This window comes from Anabas testudineus, chromosome 6 (genome assembly GCF_900324465.2).
Source record: "Anabas testudineus chromosome 6, fAnaTes1.2, whole genome shotgun sequence".
Taxonomy (NCBI): Eukaryota; Metazoa; Chordata; class Actinopteri; order Anabantiformes; family Anabantidae; genus Anabas; species Anabas testudineus.
In genome coordinates this window covers 15536371-15557577 of record NC_046615.1, presented here as the reverse complement: position 1 = coordinate 15557577, position 21207 = coordinate 15536371, and the positions used below count along the sequence as shown (strand labels likewise).

The 21207-nt window shown below is 40.3% G+C and overlaps 1 protein-coding gene across 1 annotated transcript; it reads left to right on the top strand.

Moving 5' to 3' along the window:
- The first annotated feature begins 8128 nt into the window (after window positions 1-8128).
- LOC113165592 (DNA-binding protein RFX7) lies at window positions 8129-20767 on the top strand. Its single transcript, XM_026365237.1, is given in 11 exon segments — window positions 8129-8514; window positions 10024-10057; window positions 11474-11559; window positions 11933-11971; window positions 12061-12183; window positions 12293-12409; window positions 13112-13196; window positions 13312-13522; window positions 14198-14448; window positions 14450-14494; window positions 14585-20767. Coding segments are annotated over 11 exon segments (4476 nt in total). The 5' UTR covers window positions 8129-8386; the 3' UTR covers window positions 17942-20767.
- Window positions 20768-21207: the final 440 nt, after the last annotated feature.

Genomic DNA, 21207 nt, shown 5'->3' with positions numbered 1-21207 from the left:
TACTCATGTGTATATAGTCCACATGCACTCCTTCCCCTAACCTACCCCTGCTGGTCATGCAGCTACCCGCAGACAACTTATGCAAATCAGGGCTGGACCATTCCAGGCAGCAGAGAGGGGTGGCACAGGATCGATGCTGTTACTGTTATTACTGTAGTACAAGGCCACTACATGGTGTTAGGTACATCACATTTTGTTTTTAATTGTAGAGAAACTTCCATTATGAAATGAACTGTTGTAGTGTTTAGTGTGTGTTTAGTAAGAGAGCCTGTTCAAAATGGCATTAGGAAAATAATAATAATCAGGGAATTCCTCATCTACACACACACACACACACACACACACACACACACACACACACACACACACACACACACACACACACCAGACCAGTTTTTTTAAAAAGGTATCTTTAAAGTGGGTTACATATTTGGCTCTTTTGTCATCCTACTCCTTTGGCATCCTCCGTTAGTGTAAAATCATAAGCAAACAAAATGCCTGCTCAGTAGCAGCGAGCAGTGCAGTGATGACGCCACGAGGATTATCTCCTGTTAGACAGGTACAGATTTCCAGTAAACACAGGACTCTTCACCCCTGTCTGACCTACATTTACAAATAGAACCAAGACTTAGTTTGTGGGCACGTGTGGCGTGGCGAGCTCGTCCAGGGGCTGGGTTACATGTTACTTGTACAGTAGTCTGTCTGGGTGATCTGCTAATAAAGAGCAGTCAGACTTCCTAATTGTGACCTGCTGCATGTGCAACTGAACAAGTCAGAGTTGCTGTATGATTTCTGAATAATATTCTCCCAGACACTCACTCAGGGAAGTCAACTAGCTAATCATTTACATATATTGAAATAACTTTTTAAATTCTCTGCATGTTACATAAATATGATTCACCATAGTGGAAAAACACAGCAGTGATCCTCAGATCTGCAGTGTGCCACACTGTCCTTGCAAGGCGTTTTGTCCTACTGAGACCTGACAAGAATCCAATCAAATAATTCCCACTGAGACAGCAGCAAGTATTTATCGTAAACACATTGTCTTTCTTACTCTCCGGTGTTTACCCTGCAGCCACAGGGGACAGGGCGCAATGTGGCCAAACTTTGGAATCTCTCCACAGCATTTATTTATTTAAATCTTTAACTGGATGTGAGCTGTGGACGAGCGCCAAACTCTAATTAACTAATCTGAATGCACAAATATAAGCTATTGTGTGCTAAGTTCAGTCTGTCTGAAGGTGTGCTGTGCAGTTCATGCAGCTTCTTTAAAGTCTAATCCTGACTGTACACACTAGTGTTAACTGGGTTAGGAGGTCACACATTTTTAATTAGAGCAATCATTTGTCAACCAAAGATATATTTTTTCATTAGGTTAACATACAAAATTCAGCACGTATACGTACCGTATGTTAACAAATAATAATAAATAACAGGAACAGCAGCAGCTACTGAATGACCTTTTCCTCTGACAGAGATCAGTTCTACTATCTGACACACTGAGCGTGCATAAGACAAACACACGTATCTTGAGTAAATGATCCAAGAGCAAATATATACAGTCCCCTAACCCTGAACTTTGCATCAATCTTAGTTAATTGCAGCCTTGTCAGGAGTGTGATTATTCAAACAGGTAATGCAAATGTTAATGAGTTCAAATTTGCATATCTTTATTTTCCCATGGCTGAAATGTCATTGATTATGACACTCAACAATGAAGAATGTCACTGCTGATGCCCCCCTGATTCGCTGTTGGTCATTAAGAGGCCAAAAAAGAGCAACTGAAGGGCATGGAGGGGAAAAAGGAGCCATGCTCAAAATAAAATCAAGACTTTTATATGCAAACAAGTAAAAACACAGTTGCTCAGTGAACTCATCATTGCAGATACACAATCTATGAGAAGGAAAAGAAAACCTACAGAAGTCATGGATGTCCTTTTACTGTAAGATATGCTGTTGTGCATACTATGCCTGCAAAACACATTTCAAGTGTTGTTGGCATATTCCTCTTTGTCATGCGCTTGATTTGACATGGCTTAAATAACTATCTTCCTGCCAGTGATTGGCATTCACACAAGAAGGGGTGAGTGGGACTGGGGAGCAGATGGTGACATTCCACATGACCAAACTGATCAATCAGCATGCTGGGACGCAGGTGCAGCACAGGCGGGCAGCACCACACCATCTATTTCACCATCTACGGGGCACAAACACATGGGCACCAATCATGGCACCCTGAGGGTCTGCATGCTCCTGTGTCCCGCTGTGCCAAGGTTGATGACATCAGAATTTCCCATCCGCTCTTCCACAGGATGCCAAGAAAGGGGAGGAAAAAAAACACACTGTATGAAATCTGCAATAACAGCCTGGCCTGGGATAGGTTATGTAAGTGACGTCAAAGCCAGGGACTCCCATATTTTACCCTCAGACTACACTGAGAAACCAAAAGAAAAGCGAACAAACGTGGTGACATACCTACACGACCCCATCCTAACATTATACATTAAAATAGTTTTCTCTGTAAAAGCTGTAAAAATCCAAACATGCTCAGTTTTTCATAAATGAAGAAAAAAAGCAACAAATCTTCATATTTCAACTAAAACTAAGAATAATTGATAATTAAAATAGTTTAATTATTTTCTATCATTGGACTTCATCAGTTCTTGTTATTTGCGCATTTCTTGTTTGAAAAACAAATTTCCTGGATGGGAACCTAAGCAGTTTCAGAATAAATAGATTACTATCAACAGTAATGCTGCTTTTATTAAACAGATAAAAGTACTTTGCTTGATACTGCACATTAACAATGTGCTGCGACGACTTTGGCTTAAATAAACAAAGTTTGAAACATCTTACTGCTAAAACAACAGCAAGATCTAAATCAAACAACAAATATCAGTGACTAATTTCCTTTGCATGTCAGTGTATGCACTCTGAAGGTAAACACGACCAGAGGTAAGTGGGTTGACTCTGGCGTTTGATACCTGCTGGCGTGACTCTGTACTGAGGATCTGCTGTATCTTCGGGATAAGACCTGAATACAGTGAGCTGATCTTACAGTCTGGCCTGAGCACTGGAAGTAGGGGGGGTTTGTAAGAGGATTGAAGCAGTCACGGCTGCGTAGGTGCACGTGAGAGCCAGACTCTCTGACCTCTGCACCAGGGTGACCTCGCTGTCCCACATTCTACAAGGAGAAGATGGGTGGCTTCAGGTCATTACTAGTCTCATTTCATAGCATATATCATGACATCAAACCAAACATTGTCATTTTATTTTTAATTTTGTCATTTTTATTCTTATGTTTATATATCTTTGCTCTTAAAAACAATATTTTCTTTAAAATCAAATCAAATATCTCAAAAAGATGAGGTATTATGAAGTGTTACCATGGTGTGAAATGGCCACTAAAATGGCAGCCACTCTCGGAGGAGCGTTGTTTAAATCTTAACATTTGGAGGAATGAGCAAGGGCAAGGACTGCTGAGATGAGACCTTCCAACTCAAATCAGAAGTGACAGGAGATTGACAGTAAACTAAATCAGTCCAGAATAGCCAGCAACCAAAGGTCAAAAATAGAGTGAGAAAACAATGACTAACAAGGAAACAACATTTTCTTGAGATTTAGATGAAGTGTCACCGTTCCGCACCTCAGGTGCTGTTAACATTTGTCAGAAAATGACAAGGTTTGATGGATATGTGTGATGTGTTATGAAAAAAAAGGGGACATTGTCAAAAATATCTAAATATTTAGATGGATTTCATTGAACTGCACCTGCAAAAACATCATTTTACTCATCTGTTGCCACAGACATCATGTGTCGCCACAGACATCTCAGACATCTCAGTCTCAGTCACACTTGATTAATTACAAAAACCTACAACTTTTCACCTCTGCTTTTCTGTTACCTCCAGATTTCATGATTAAAACTATCACTAAACAACATCTTCACATTTTTACAAGGTCAGTGTAACTTTAATGGATCTTTAATGTGATGAATGAATGTTTTGTGCCCATCAAAATGAAGCATAAATGGTCAAGCACATTATACACACGTCCTGCTCTATGGCGGCTTCATGTCAGTCTTAAAGCTCACCTCATGGTGTGACCTACAGTATGTCCACTAACTGTTATATCAGTGTTTTGTTTTTCGCACTGTTAACAATCCAGCAAACAGCTCACAGCTCTAGCCTGCGTCTCCCGCCTCTCCAGCTTAGTTGATCAGTCAAACACAAGGTTTATACAACTGTGTTTAAGCAACATAGCTGAAATATTTATATCATTTAATATTTTGCAAAACAGCAGCCATTAATATTCCAGCACACCAAATATAATTTGGGGCTTGTTCAAGGATTAAAATGTAAATCAAACAAACCTGAAGCTACAAGAACAATATCATCATCACAGTGAGAAATAAACGTGAGATCAAGAACGTTGTTATTAGCGACATGTGTTCTTCAATCAATAACTGCGTCTTACACAGTTTTCGTTAAGTACATATTTCACATGAACACATACTCCTGCAACACTCTACATAGCGTGGCTCAGTTGTCAAGGCAGTCATCTACGAACCTCACAGTTGGTGGCTTGATTCCCAGTTCCCCTGATTCCTGATTCCTGGCCACATGTTGAAGTGTCCCTGGACAAGACACTGGTCCTCAAACCCTTGGCGCCTCAAAGGAGCAGCCTGTCCACAAAGATTTTCCCCAAGGGGATTAATAAAGTATAAATGATTGTGATTATTACTATGTCCTCATTGACTCTCTGAAACAGCACATCTCCCTCTGTGTGTTCCAGGATGTGCAACTGTAGATCAATGTATTTGTGCAATATACGGTTAAATTAATTTAATCATGGTTATCTACTGTACTGTAAGGATATTTTAATTTCATTACTCCAACTGTCAAATTTCATGTTAAACTGACATTTAAATACTAAATTATGACATGAACCCGGTGTTCAAATAATAAAACAACTCAAATGGGACAATTGGAAATAAAGCATTTACATTCAATTATCTTTTTTTTTTTTTCTGAAAATAATCAGTCCCACACACAATTGGCCCATTTTCCTACACAGTTCTCAATGAATTAACTAATTCCTTTAGTGAGAAAATTCACTTATGTCAATGCAAAAATACTTTGGGGATTGTTAATCTGTAAATGCTCTATTTTTAATACTTAGTCTCACATTTTGGATCACAAGCATTTTTTTTTTATTTCTCATGTCCTTATATTCATAAAGCATCACTATGTTGATATAATATTAAATTATTGCCATTATTGTGGGTGATTGTCAACCAGTTGTGGACTGCAGCTCTTATCTCATGTCCCCATCATCAAAGTCTGTGCACAAAAGAGAAATGACTTCGATGCTGCATGGGGCACACTGAAATAAACATATGGACAAACAGAAACCACTCAGCAGCAGCATGTCTATTATTTCCTTATGCTCCGTTTATTCTTATCTTAAGTGTAAAGTCAGCCGACTGACTGTATACTTAAATACTTGTCTTTCCCATGTGTGGCACAGTCTATTGCTGTCTCGCATTATGTTTCATGGTGTCAGTGGAGCAGTGGAGTAACGTTTCCTGTTTCCATCAACAGATGGCAGCATAAAATAAGTCATGATGAAACCATTTATTTTGGGCTTATTTTTCTTGACCTGGTGACTTCATTCGTCTGTATTTTCACATTTGTGTTAAACAGGATGTATGTAGACTGATCATTTCCATGTTACTAACACCTGACTGATCAGATTGACTGGACACGTGGATGTTATATGTATAAGTGTGCGTTATATATTTATATGTGGTGCACACAGTCGACATTCAGTTCATCTTCTTTGGGTTTTGTTTTTTTTTTTCCATCAACTGTGTCTCAGATTTCAGGCTAAGGACAAAAACACAATGAGCTGTGAGATGAGCAAAGACAAATCTTGGGACAGTTTGGGTGTCTCAGTGTTTCCTCATCGATAGTCTCATCAGAATATCAGAGGAACATATAGGTGGATCTCTAGATGAATGAGGGCGCTGGTAAATGACCGGTTGACATGGTGAAGTGATATCATCCCGGCTGTTTACCCGTCATTGTCACTATCTGATCGACCAGCTTCCTGCAGCAGCGCCCCCTCCGGCTGACATCGGAACTGCGGCCAGCACACAGCGTCAAGTTGAACACAATAAAAACTAAATTCCCGCTCAGGATTTCTAAACTAAAACTCTGTTAGGCTGTTGTGCACAGTTCTAGAAACTCAAGGGGCAATGGTGCATTCATTTCTGAAGGATGATCTGAGCATTAAATAGCACCAATTTTAGGTTTGCTCTGTAAAGCAGGTGGAAGAAGTAATATCACAGTGTAATAAGCTGTTAAAGTCCTGAATTCAAGCAAGTACTGCAACTATTACAGTAGCAAAAGTAAATAAATTGCATAATCAGGAAGGATAAACGAACTACAAGTACATTTTTATGCAGAATGACACATTTTTATTATAATGTTTAGTGTATTATAGGAAATAATGTGATTGAAGTCATCCATGCATTAATTTGTACATCACTGTAAAGTACCAGCCAGTGCTGCTATTATATTATATTATAAATAGAAATTTGCAAAGTAAAAAGCTTAATATTTAGTAGAATTTGCCCAAGAGGATCAAAAGTGTATCATATTATATATATAGTAGTGGAATAAAAGTATTAAATAGCACACAAATTACTTTTATTCATAGTTACTTATAAGTGAGAGTCTAAGCAAGCAAAAAAAAAAAACAGTCTCACTCAGTTTCAGTCTCAGTTTAATTTGTTTCAGTGTGCAGTGTACACAACTAACAAGTGATAGTGAAAGGAAAAGATATTAAATTGGTAATTATTATTTTTAACGCTAATTAATTGATTTATCTATAACAGTGATAAAAAATAATTATATATTTTATACTATTTCTCTGAACAATTCATGTTCTAACAGACGTTTAGTTTACTCAAATATAAGATTTGAAAAGTACCTGAGTGTCCTAGGTTAGTAACTCAGCTTGACCTTTAACCCTTGAGTGAAGTAACAGGAAAGAGGATTCAGACTGACTAATGTAGTTTATAAACTGAGTTTGCATCTGTGAGACATAATTTTACATTATTGTTATCTATGTGCTCACCCAGCAGCAAAAATATTAAAGTGCTTCAGTCTCTGTATCTAAATGTCACCATGTAAAAATATACTTACATAAATATTATCAGCAAGGATTGTCATAATAAAATATATGTGACCGTAAAAATTATCATATTTCATAATATGTCAAATATTGGATTACTGTTTAAGTGTAGCAGCATGTATGCTGAGGTGATGCTTATTTAGATATTAATATAAAACTAATGTTTATCTAAAATATGTTTTATAATGTCCCATGAGACAGAATTAATTATTTATGTTTAAATGACTGATTATTTAAACACTTAATTAATTACCATCTTATTAATTACATCTGTGGAAACAAACGTAGCAGAGCGAAAGTATAACAACTGAGAGTAAAACAGTTTGCTCTGAGATGTAGTTGAATGGAAAAAAGCTGCATGAATGGAGCTGCTGTACAAGAACCTCAGATTACTTAATCAGTTGACGTAATGCACAGAAAGTGTAGTAAGGATATAAATTCTTAATCAAATGAATATTTCTGGTGATCTCTGTGAGTGAACTGCACTAATTCATGGTACACTTGGCGTCGTGGGGAACTTCCCACAGGTCCTCTGTAGATTTATGCTGCCTCATTCTTTCTCTATGTGTAATCTCTTCATGCATCTGTTGCAGGACTTCCCCTATTTGTCTCTAAAAAGCTGTATTATTGTGGCTTTATATTTGCATGTATGCCAAGCTGCAGAAAGAACTGATCACAAACTGATCAGATTGAGTAGGGTTCTCAAAAAAAAAACAAACAAACAAAAAAAAAAAACAGAAACCTTCACATAATACACCTGAGTTCGCGATTATAGTTTTAAAGCAGTCTCATAAGGAAAAGTGCACCTCTCCCTTAAACACGATAAATGTCGTGCTTTTACTTTGAAGGAGGCCTCCTGCTCGGCTTCCGGCCTCGCCTCTGCTACCTGTGTGCACCTTGACGCAGGCAGCTCGTCTGTAGCTGCTGCTGGCTGCTGCAGGCGTGCTATTTGCGGCAGCGAAGAGACCACTGCGAAATGCCTTTTGTATGCCCGGGTGCTGTTTTTTTGGGGTTTTGTTTAGTGTCTAACGAGGGTCAGATCTCAGTGTTTGTAGCCATGCTCTGTAGTGGATTCAGCAAGCTGTCCTAGCTGACTGAGCCGCTCCAGCAGCGGTGGGTCCGGTGCAGTGCACAGCCGGGGATGAGGCCTACTTGTTAAAGCTCCCCCACCACCTCCATCGTGATGGCTGATGATCAACAACAACCTGGTCTGAAGCCTGCCTCGGGATTAGGCTCTCTTCCAACGCTGGTGCCAGGACTCCAGGGGCCCGAGGCTAACGCGTTACAGTTCAAAATAAAGAATTCAATTTGGTAAGGATGGGAAATGAGGATGATCAGGCAGCCACACTGTCCTTTTAGCCGTAGCCTGATAATTAGCGTGTCTAGCTGTGCAGTGGCAGGGTGGCAGTGTGCTGCACAAAGCGCAGGGAAATAACACGGTGCTCCCACGATAACCGCGCATGTTTATCCGAGGTGCGATAGCGGCGAGGGCAGCTGCACCGTGCGCCACCGGGGTGTGCATCAATAACACGGTAACGTCGGGTTAGTCGCTGCTGCGGGAGCTGTAATCATTAGCATCGAGCCATAGGAGGCCATGTTATAGATGACACCACATCCACCGGTGGTGCTGATGCTCAGGATGACAGGTGTCAGAGCAGACAGCTCCACGGCTTCACACGGATCCAGGGCCGCTAATGAAAGAGCTGCAGGAGATGGAAAAAAAAATAACAATAGTAGTCACAACAGAAGCACAACAGCCTCTGACAAACAATGTAGGTTTGACATTTGTCTGCGCTCTACAGTGGCTTTGGAAATAAGTCATAGTAGTTTCAGTTTGATTCACCGTCACCGTCCTCTAAGTGTGATTAAAGTCAGCGACACGACTTGACAGGTTATTATCTATATATATATTTAAATTCAACTGTGACAGGCTGTAGAATGACCAACACAATACTTAAGGCCTTTCTCGTTATGCACACCCCATAGTTGGTAATAAAATGTATTTAATACAGTTGCTGAAGATAGTTTACATGGAATAAACCATAGGGAACAAAGTGAAGACATTTTATAGAGGTCAAATGTCATAATAATAAAAATGTAGAAAATCTCTTATTTGCAGAAATATTAAGGCACCATTTAATGCACTGTGTGCAATATGAATGGAAACCATCACCATCTCCTGTTAACCTAATAGTGTTATTATATTTAATTAATCTTTTTTATTTATGCACTCAACGGATTGACGGCTGAATTTTGGGACTTCAGATTATACATTAATGGCTCACTGTGATATTTTACCAGAACCTCGACATTGTTAATGTTAGTATGTATGTCGTCATTTACAGTGCACAGTGCAAATGTGAACAAGCCATAAAGTCCAAGAAACTTTATGATTAGATAATGTTCCAGTATAGACCTGTGAATGAGTGTGAAACCAGTTCTGAAACTGTGGATGTTAGCAGAGGGCACAGAGAAGATACCAGAACCAGGTTTAGGTATGGGGTGCTGGTCATCACCTGGCTAAAACCATCTTCACCATCATCCATACACATGATGGTGATTCCGAAGGTGAACACAAAGCTGGAATGGCTTTAGGAAGAGTCCTCGATTGACCTTGAATGGCCCTGCTAAAACCTGGACTTGAATCCTAAAGATGTTTCTTCCAAGTACTGAATAGAGGGTCTGAATCTGATGTAGAACAGATCATTCTAATTTTAATAAATCCGCAAAAATAACATATGTTATTGATGATATGTTGTAATTTTTCCATTTGGTTGTTTCAGTTTTCGTCATATTTGTCTTTTGTTTTTGTCATTGTAGCAAATCTGTACAATCAAAAGTGGACAGCATATTGGTGAGTATCCACAGGTACTCTGCAAAAAAAAACAAGTGAATGTTCTGCATCCACTTCTTATTCAAGTTCTATAATACTCCATAGTATTACATTAATTATTATTCTACCATCATAATGTTTTCATAGTTTAAAGTACAGCTAATGTAATATTGCATGATTTGTGTTATATTGAGTACATTGAGCATAACTCTGTGTATTTAACGATCTATACCATTTTATATAGGATCTTACGATTCAATTTTACTGTTGTTTTAGTAGTGATAGTATTACTTTATATTTTTATATTAATATTACTATACATATACTAGCATTATGTAATGTTAATGAAATATTGTAAATATTACATGGTACAACAATTTAGAATGAATAAAGTGGTATCATAGCCATAAACCTCTGGCATGTACAAGTATGAAGTGTCACTGTGTGTGATTATGAGTATATGTACAGGTTATTGAGCACACTTAGGTCAATCTGTCAGTGTTTTTTAAGCCAGTAAAAACTGGTCTTTTCATGAATATGTATGTGCATTGAAGTATCCCAATCCTTGTGTCCATTTGCAAAGCTGTTTCAGTGACATCAAAGCTGCATGATAAAGCTTTGCTGTTACTGTTCACACATATATGCAAAAATCCTGTGAATCTATTCAGTCTAGTCATATAAAATGGTGGTGGACTGTTTATAATGGTACAAGAAAATATCTGATAGTTGACTTTTCATGGTGCATAACATTATATGGGAACATCCTAATAATACATGTACTGTATATTAAAATATACTTTATTATTGTTAAAAGTAGACTCCACCTTTAAAGTGTTTTTCTTGCATGTATGGTCAAAAATTATCTCAAATGATTTTGGAAAAGAAATCAAACCTGTGAGGTCACAGAGGTTATCAGTAAAATCAAAGAAAACATCTAAAGATGATGTGTGTTCTAAAATAAATCTAATAAAACTAAAGCTTTAACCAAGGTGTAAGCAGAGAGCGACTCAGACAGGTCATTCACTTTATGCTTGAAGCCATGGAGTGTAGTAAATAGCAGTTCTATTCACTTCCTCATTGGCTGTTAACTCTTATTCATTCATACAAGTATTGGTTTCTGTAGCAACAAAGAGGCAAATCGAAAAGAAAGAGGCAAGATGAATGCATTCTTAGAAACCAATTGAAAAGCATTTAGGGTGAAATCAATTGTAAGAAGGTCATACCTGTGTAGTTTTTTTTATACTCGACTGACATATGATGGTTGCAGGTTCATTTCTAAAGACCAAACAGTTGGGGCTGGAACATGTTTTTGATAGTTGTTATCAGTGTTGCCTTCGGTTTCTCTTCTCCATTATTGTGATTTTTTTTTGGGGGAAGATGTGTTTTGCTCACGTTTATTTGAAAAATCTGACCAATGTGATATTTTTATTTTTACAGCAAGATGTTGAGAAGTTTACAGACATCGAAAAACTCTACCTCTACCTTAAGTTGCCTTCTGGTCCCAGCAGTGGCAATGATAAAAGGTATGTCACAGACACGCTTTTCCCAGTGTTTTTTCACTTTGCTCTTTGGCTTACACACACACACACACACACACACACACACACACACGCGCGGCTGCTTTGTTGTGGCTGTCATTACATTTTTGGCACCGTTGTCTCATTGCTTGTCAGAAATTCAAGTCACTATCCACTGGCTACTACACAGACACAGTGTAAGCTCATAGCTCCCAGAAATTAAATTGAATTCACAAAATTTTCGCTCATTTTTCAGCTGTATGATTGATTATGAAGCAAACCACTGATATATGTAGACTTTTGCTATACCTAGCTGTCTGTGTTTCATTTGTTTCCCCATATCTATTCATCACCCCAACCCCCAAATTCTGCCCATTTGGACTGAGAATGAGAGGGGGTCCTCCACTCCTGGATTATGGTATTAAAGTTTCTGTATTAACAAGAAATGATGCATACAAGTCAAGGACACCACCTCACCAGATTTATTTTCTTATGCACTAATTTCAGTGATCAGAGTTCCATGTCGTCAAGCCGTACTCAACAGATGTATGCTTTCAACTGGATACGAAATCACCTAGAAGAGCACCCAGAGACTTCCCTCCCTAAGCAAGAAGTGTATGATGAATACAAGTGAGTGTGTGACTTTTGATGTGGGGTCTATAAAAAGAAAAGTGAGCAGGAGGTAGAACAAATACATGTATTATCTTATAAACATATGGTGCATTCTCTTCTTTTACAGGAGTTATTGTGACAATCTCGGCTACAATCCACTGAGTGCAGCAGACTTTGGAAAGATCATGAAGAATGTCTTTCCTAACATGAAGGCACGTCGACTGGGCATGAGGGGCAAATCCAAATATCCTTTCCACCTGATAACAAAGTGGATGTTTCAGTTTTTTTATGCTTGATTTGATTGATGCTTTTTTTCCTGATTGCATCCATGGTGTAGTGCTCTCATTCAAATGTACAGATGTCAGTTAGAGCATAGATTTGCCTACTTTTGTGTCATTTTGTCAACAGAGTCGTTTCAAGAAGCCTTTAATCTAAATTTGTCGCTTATGTTATAAACATAAAAATAGCACTAGACCGAACCATTGGCATCATTTTAGCAGGTTTATTTTGTTTCTCTTTCTCATTACTCACTTTGCAAGATCTTTGTAAAAATGAATTGACTATTGATGACCAGTGATTATTTAGTTCAGCTGATGGCATTTGTCTTTTAGACATAAAGCCGAGTTTCTGTGATTAGGCAGTTCAATGGCAAATCACTGGACTGTGGACTTGTGACTCATTATGTCGTGTTGATTTATTGGCTGTGTTGCTCACATTGTGAGTATGCAGGAGGATGATCTGTTCTGACTTTGTCAAGAATGAGGGAAAATGCTATTTAAACTGTATATATAAGTATATTCACAATAAGAGAAATGTACATTAAATATATTAACAGAAGAGAATAGAACTCCGCAGAGAATAGATTAGGAATAGAATTGGCCAGACACAATGTAAGATGGGCATCATCACCATTTGTCATGTTTTGGAAACCTTAACTCCTTCTCACATACTGTTACAGTGGGTTAAGGAAGAAAGCTTTTGTTCACATGCCATCTTTACCCAACCTGGATCTTCAGAAATCGGGTGACGGGGTAAGTTACTTTAAAACGTCACTGAAATGATTCGAAATGTTATTCAAATCTCTTGTTAGACTTTGGAAACTACCCAGTGCTCATCTACCTGCTCCTCTGCATCTTCTGACTTTAGTGTGAGTTGATGGAGGCGACAGGCCAATCACCGAGTGCTGAAGATGAAATGAGATCTGCAGCCTGTGGACTGGTGTGTGAGTGGGCCCAGAAGGTCCTGAGTCGGCAGTTTGACAACGTGGAGGACCTGGCCCGTTTCCTGCTCAATAGTCACTACATTGGTACCAAGTCCACGGCTGCACTCACTGTTATGACTGGAACACCCACAACAGGTAAAGATGTTCTCTGATGTGTTATTGTGTTCATTTTAGAGTTGTCTGTGTGTATGATCGTTCGGTTCATCGTTGACAGCATCCTACTGATGTTAAGTTGTAAAGGTAAAATTACACTGAGTGACAGCAGAGAATTAAGATTTAGGTATAGACGGTACAGAAATATCCTTTCCAGCATCAATAGTGGGTTGAATTGTACCTACTAGTGGTTTTGCTGATCTTAAATTATGTTTTAATTCTACTATCACAGCAGCAAGATCCATACTGAGTTGCCAGGATTGTGTGTTCTCTGTAAAAAGATTGAGCTGAGTGGAGAGGTGGAAATATTTATTTGTTAGCAAAGCTAACTGTATCATAAAGACATGGTCATTATATGATGATAATTGAGAATTTTATTCAGAAATTTCTGTCAAAAGCAGGCTGACCGACAAAGAAGGCTATAAAAATTAATTATGACACTGTATATTATCATAAAACTACTGACTGATATGCTCTCAGCAGTAAAATGAAAGTAACAATTATTTTACACCACCTCAAAAGAAGACGCATGTGCAGTTGATGTTGTCCTTTTGCCACTTACACATTCTTGAATGATGTATTTTTGGAAGTTCTGCCCCTTGTCAGAAGTGCTTTGCTTTCACTGACAATGTATCCTAATTTTTCTTTTCCTGATAGGGATGAAGACGCCAACTCCGGCCTCTGCGTTTGTGCCCACAGCTGAGGCAAACTCTTTCCAGCCCCAGGTGAAAACCCTGCCCTCTCCCTCTGTTGATGCAAAGCAGCAACTGCAGCGAAAGATTCAGAAGAAGCAGCAGGAGCAGAAGCTCCACTCACCCCTGCCTACTGAGAGCCAGGTGAAGAGAACAGAGGCCAGTACCCCCGGCCCCACGATCCCCTGTGGCAGCCCTGCTCTGCTCTCCCCTCAGCCCTGCCATAGGCATTGTAGTAGCAGCTGTGCCTAGCCCTGTCACAGTATGTAACAGACTTTTTCTCACTATGCTGAGGTACGTTATTGATAAATGTGCACAACTTAATTTTATGTTCTTGTTGTTCTTTTACCAGGTACAGAGAAGCAGGCAGTTAATGACCTCACCCAGTCCTGTAGGAACAGCTGAGGGAAAAGTGTTGCCTGTGAACTTTCAAGTGGTCACCCAGTCTCTTAAACAGTCCCCTAAAGCTCCCCAGAATATCTCAGCCAGTCCTGTAGGTGACCGGCTGGCACGACATGGTACGCGGTATGCTCAAATTCTGCCCAAGCCTTCTGCCACCAGTGCAATCACGCTGCGCTCACCTCCGACACTTCTTATCACCAATAGTCCCATAAAAACTGTGATGCCCACATCCCACGTGAGCTCAGTCAATGTGGTGAAGATGACAGCCATCGCTCTAGCTCCCAGCAGCAGCAGCACAACTGTGCGTCCTGCTTCGGCAGGTGTGAGTACCACAGCTCCGTCGGATGATTCACAGCAGTCACATGGCGGAAACTCGGTTGCCCCTCAGTCTCCTGCAATCAGATGCAGTGTCCCAGGATCCACCCCAACCCTCTCCATTGACGCTAAAATGGTGTCTGAAGCTGGAAGTGACAATAATCTCACATCTGGCACAGAGAAAATTGGCAAAGAGGAGAGGGTTCCTAAGTGCAGGGCTGCTAGTGAGCCAAGCTTCCTGGTTAAGTGTTCTCCAGGACTAGATAAAGGGGGAAGGATAAAAAGTGACTCTACATCTTCTCCCACCTCAGTAGCTATAGTTGGGACTCAGGACAGCAATAACAGTAACTGCCATGAAAATACTTTGTACTTGACTGTTGATAATCAGAACACCAATGGCAACATGTCATCTAATGGCTCATCTGCTGTTACCCCAACATTGAAGGATCCCTGCCCAGATGCCAAGAGCCCCAGGAAGCGTGCAGGCCCGGGTGGGGAGACCCATGTAATTCCTGTGAAGAGGGTGTTTATCTCCCAGCAGCCTCTAGCTGTAGTTGACAATCCCAAACCTGGAGTCAGTGCTGCAGCTAAAAGAATCCCCAGACCAGGGACACCTGCAAGACCAGAGAGCGCTCCCAGCAAAATCACTATGAAACCCACCTCCATAGGGCCTACGCAGATCCTTGCACTCTCCGACTTACCCATCACGAATGCTAAGGGCTCCCAGACTGTTGTCAAACCCCAGGTCTTGGTGGTGAAAGAAGAAGACCACTCTCTCAGCACTGACACCAGCACCGGAGCGGCTGAAAACAACCCGTCTGATCAGGTGTTGCTACAGCAGATCACTGGGGACCCTTGTGCCATACCAGCCAACTCAGGTGCACATGAAGCCTCTGTGATGAGTGAAATAAAGAGCACAATATGGGAGGAAGGACAGCTTGATGAGCTTCGAAAGCAGGCGTTTGCTCAGCAGATACCAGCAGAACACAAACAAGCCCCTACTGACCAACTTGCCATTATAGCCCAACCCACCGAGGCCTCAGGCCAGCTTACTCTCACCCAAGAGATGGTTGACTTTGCCGGTTCACAGCCCAACATGGACTACTTCCCCTTTAATGATGATGACATGACCCAGGATAGCATTGTAGAGGAGCTAGTCCAAATGGAGGAGCAAATGAAGCTGAAGGGTTTGTTTGGTGGCTGTGTTGATGTTTCTCTTCAAGGTCAGTCAACTCAGCAAGGCTCTATCCTAAATGCTCATCAGGCTGGCAATACGTTCTACCACTCTACCCACAGCAGTACCACTCCTGTCCAAACACCCACTCCAACACCAACACCGACGCCAACACCCACCCCTACCTCTGAAATGACACTTGGGCACAGCCTAACAAGAGAGAGCCCCTGCTCCCGCATGGCTCCCATAACTCCTGTGGATGGAGCCATGGGTCGCCACACCCCAATCAGCACGCCACTGTCCAACTGCAGCAGTAGCGTCCCCCCAAGCCCGGTTGAGTGCAGAAACCCTTTCGCTTTCACTCCCATAAACTCAAGCATTACAGGTTATCATGATGCCAGTATTGTCTCCAGCAGCCCCGTCAAGCCCATGCAGAGGCCCATGGCAACACACCCTGACAAGGCTAAACTGGAGTGGATCAACAACCGCTATAACAGCACTTCTGGGGGCCCTCTGTCCAACAATAGCATTGGTATTCTACCCAGCTACCAGGACCTGGTAGATGACCAGTTTCGTAAGCCTCATGCCTTTGCAATTCCTGGCCAGTCATTTCAAGCCCAGTCGAGACAGGATGCTGCTCACTTTGGCCGCCTCACTCCCATCTCCCCAGTGCAGCAGCAACAACAGCAGCAACAAACACAGCAGCAGCCGCAGCAGCAGCTAGTAACAGGTGTGACTACTCCAACTAAACAGGAGAGTTTTGCTGTGCCTGCGCCTTTAGATAACAAAGCATCAACCTCATCTGCGTCCAGTACTTTCCGTTGCCGCAGCGTTAGCCCTGCAGTGCGCCAGAGGAACTTCAGCGGTAACACTGGCCCTCCAACCACCACCACAAATACCACCACCACCCGAGCCGTGGTTTCACCCTTTAACTCCCCGATCACCTCTGAGGTGCTCAACATTCTTTCCAACAGCCAGACAGTCAGCTCTGTCCACAGCATGGTCCAGCGGAGTCAGTCTGTACCTCTGAATATCATGATGCAGAGTGAGATGCTGCCTGTACAGGGTCAGAGTAACACCACCAAAATCACCAATGTTCTTCTCAGCAAGATGGAAGCTGATGGGGATGATTCTGTTCGTGGCCTGGGCATAAACAACCTTCCTTCTAACTATACAGCCCGAATGAATCTTACACAGATCCTGGAGACCACTCCTGGCTTCGCTGGAGGAACTGCTCACCAGACTCAGCTGCCTGTCAGCTCTAGCCCTGCTGCCTTTGAGCTCCAGCAGCATGGCTACCTCTCCACTGGCAGTGAAGAACACATGAGTTTCTCCACTGGGGACAGCCAAGCACAAGTGGGTCCTGGTGAGCAAGACCAGCAGCAGCAACTCCAGGAGAATCCTGTGCAGACACAACCACAGCTCCTCCTCCAGAGCACACAGCAGCAGGAGGTGGAGGACGAACAGCAACAGTTGGATTTCAACAACACTGTCAAAGACTTGCTAGGGGATGATGGTCTCAACCCCAGCTCCCAGTTGGTGGGACAGGTAGCTTCAGAGCTGAATGCCGTGGCGTCCGACTTCTCCAGTGACATCAGACTGACCTCAGATCTGTCCAGTAGCATCACTGACCTTAACACATTGGACACCAATCTGCTGTTTGACCCTAATCAACAGCAGGAACAATATGAAGACTCAACACTGGAAGAACTGAAGAATGACCCGCTTTTTCAGCAGATATGCAGTGATACTGTGAACTCTGGTTTTGACTGGCTAGAAAGTAAAGACCAGCCTACTACAGTAGAGATGCTGGGCTAATGTTATCTTTTATTCTGTATGATTTCTGTTCTCTGTTGTTTGTTTGGTGCGTATCTAGTATATATGTTTTAAACTATAGTTTGTTGGGATTTGTCTGGACTTAACCATTTGTTCTGTTAAAAGTGCCAGGCTTACCAGAAACTCTCTTCTACTGATGTTTAGTTACTTCTCTCCTTTTTCATTTGTCACCCAGTCTGTCAGTACTTAACCACTCCTCACCCTCATTCTAAATCGAAAATGTAAGCATTTCAAGTAAAAAGTGTGAATACTTGGTGGCAGCATGCACAAGAGCAGACCTATATGGTAAGAGCATTAGGAGAAACATAATCTTCCATCTTATAACCAATCAATAATGCAATATTTGTATTTAATGAACACTTAATGAAAGTGAGATGGGTAGGAAATTTGGCACAAAAGACTTCACCAAAAATGTGTGTGTGCAGTTCAACCAAATGCAGACAATATTGGGATTGTAGTATATGCACATAGTAGTTGTAGTACATTTGCCTGCCATATCTGAATATTAAACAGGGTAGCATCGTATGCTGCCAGGTGCTGAATTTATGACATAATCTTTATACTTTATCATATACCAAATCAGTGGAAAACTGATTCACATCTGTGCATTGTCCAAGAGTGAAATTTTCTTAAAGCCTATACTTCTTGTACTGTTTAATATCTTCTAGAGGGAGTAGAGGAATCGGTAGGGAGAAGATGGGAATTCAGGCCACTTTGTGGACTATACAGTGAAAGGAATCAACAACTGGCTGCCTTATTCCCAAAGTCCAAGGCCCTATGCCTTCTTTAGAGAGACTGTATATAGTATAATGTTAAGATATCTTCGGAACCATTCAGAGCTTCATCATATCAAGGCAGCTGTTACTCTGATATTTTCAGTACTATTCCATATTCTGTTTTTGTTTTGCAGTGCTACAATATAGATGCGTATTGTATAGGCTAACGACGACACTGTGTGTGCCCTTACTTAATTGATTTGGAGGAATTTGATATGCTGTCATTTCATGAAAAACATGGAAGACACACTTTCAGTCGTGACATTTTTTTGGCATGCTATCATCCCAGTTTGGATAAGAATATCAATGGTATGGAAAGGCTTAGTTACATAGAAAGCTAGAGGCTGACATGTATGTTTTGATGCCATCTTGAGATCAAGAGATATTATTATGTTTGTGGAGATCCAGTCTTATTTCCATACCAAAGATTGTCACTTTGAATAACATAAGAGATTATTACACATAGAGACGCTCCTAGTAAACGATAATAACGATGAGAAGACGGGCAGTCGTGGACATACAAAAGAGTTTTATTGCATTTGAGGAAAAGGATTAGGTTGCGTAAATCTTATGTACAGTATGTAAATTTGTGAAATGGTCTCTGTCCTATGTTTTATAGGTTACCATGGACCTGAAAGCATGTTGAAACCATCACTGCTAGCCAGGTAGGCTATGTGATACAGTAGGATCCTTGCTTGAGTTTTTGGCTATTGTCAATGTTGTATAAGTCATGTTTAAGCTCCATCTGTAAATAGGATAGATACATAGAGATTTGATGTATCAAGACACTATATTATGGCCATTATTCTAGCAAAGTATGTGCCATTTAAAAGAAAAAAAGCTTAACAGATCTGTAGTCAGCAAGATACTGTATGTTGTGTGTTACATTTCTGGCTCAATGTGTCGTAAAAGTAATGCTGTCTGGTCTCGCTTGCTGATTTTATTTTATTTTTTTCTATTCAAAGATAATAGGTCTCTGCAGCTGCAGAAGTGATGTGTGCTTTGAGCAGGATCAATAGCATGGTATATTGAGAAAAAAAGTTGTGATACTGCTAGCTGGTTGCAAACATCTCTGTGACAGACATTGTGCTCAAAGCCTTTCAGCAGACACTGGAAAAAGAAAAAACTATTACTCATGTTTCAACAAACTTTGGAGGTTCACATTATTGCACTAAATTTTTATGACACATGGCTTTGCCACATCTTTATGGACAAATGTAATGATGGATGCCCGCAAAAAAAAAGAAAAAAATATTTTTTATGACAAGATAGGTAAGGAAATTAACTGAATTGTCAGAAAATGACTAATTGTCTTGTAGCAAAATGTGCATTAATCTCAGTGAGATACACATTTCTTACTCATTCTCATACACGAGAATATAAAGCATTGAGGGGGAAAAAAGTTAAATAACCTTTTAAAACCTACGTGCTCATTATGTTGATAAATGATTGTACGCACGCATGTGTGATGACTTCTGTTATACTTTGTATTCTTGGTAACCACTGTCTTCTGTGATTTGGGCAGGTTCTGTTAACCAGACTGGCAGTGCTAGTTTCATGAGTTACATTACTTTTATTGTGTGCTGTTTACTAAGTTAATGTTGTTCTACATGTTATGTTGATGACTGTTTTCTGTTGATTTTACGTATTTTCTTAATTTGCAAAATGCATTTGTGAAGAGATTTACCATTTTCTCTTATTTTTTCTTCAACAAAAAGGCACTGATATTTGAATTTGAATGAAGGAAATGCACCTCTTTATGAGTACAGGAGCTCCATCAAGCAGTGACTCTGATTCTTTACCTTTGACTGACCGAGAACCAACTCTGTTTGACTATCTTGTCCATTTCTACCAGTAGAAAAAAGCCCTCCTCTGTGGTGTTGTCTGGTGTACTGCTTTTAATGTACAGTAGCTTGTTAATATTGCAAAGGCGTTGTTTTTTTTTTCTTTCTTTCTTTCTTTTTTCAATGGAAAGTACTCACTGGTGAGATTTTTAAAGTGGTTTTAAAAGCCAATAAACTTTTTTAAAGAATGTCCTTGTGTGTAAATGGTGATGATTTTGTTGCAGTAAATAAAATGTTTTTTTAAAGCATGAGCAAAAGTAAAATGGCAGGAGTTAATGGTTGTTATAATTAATTCAGTCATACTACTCAGTAATTGAATAGGTTAGCTGAACAACTTCCACATTACCTGTTGTCAGAACTGTTAAAATCTCTAGAAGAGAAGATTTTAGAAAAGAAATGTCTCTTTCATCTGTTCGCATCACATGGAATGTAGGGATTCGTCCAAGCATTAGGCTGATGTTGATGTTTATTTGCTTTTGGTTAAACAGCACACACTTATTTACACTAGTATTTTTTAATAGTCAGGTCTGTGCAAATGTAAAACCTTTCCATGACCCTCTTGGTATAAGGTTAAAGGTCATCAGCTCTTCAAATGACCTCTAAGGTCAGTGGGGAGTGACCTCTCCAA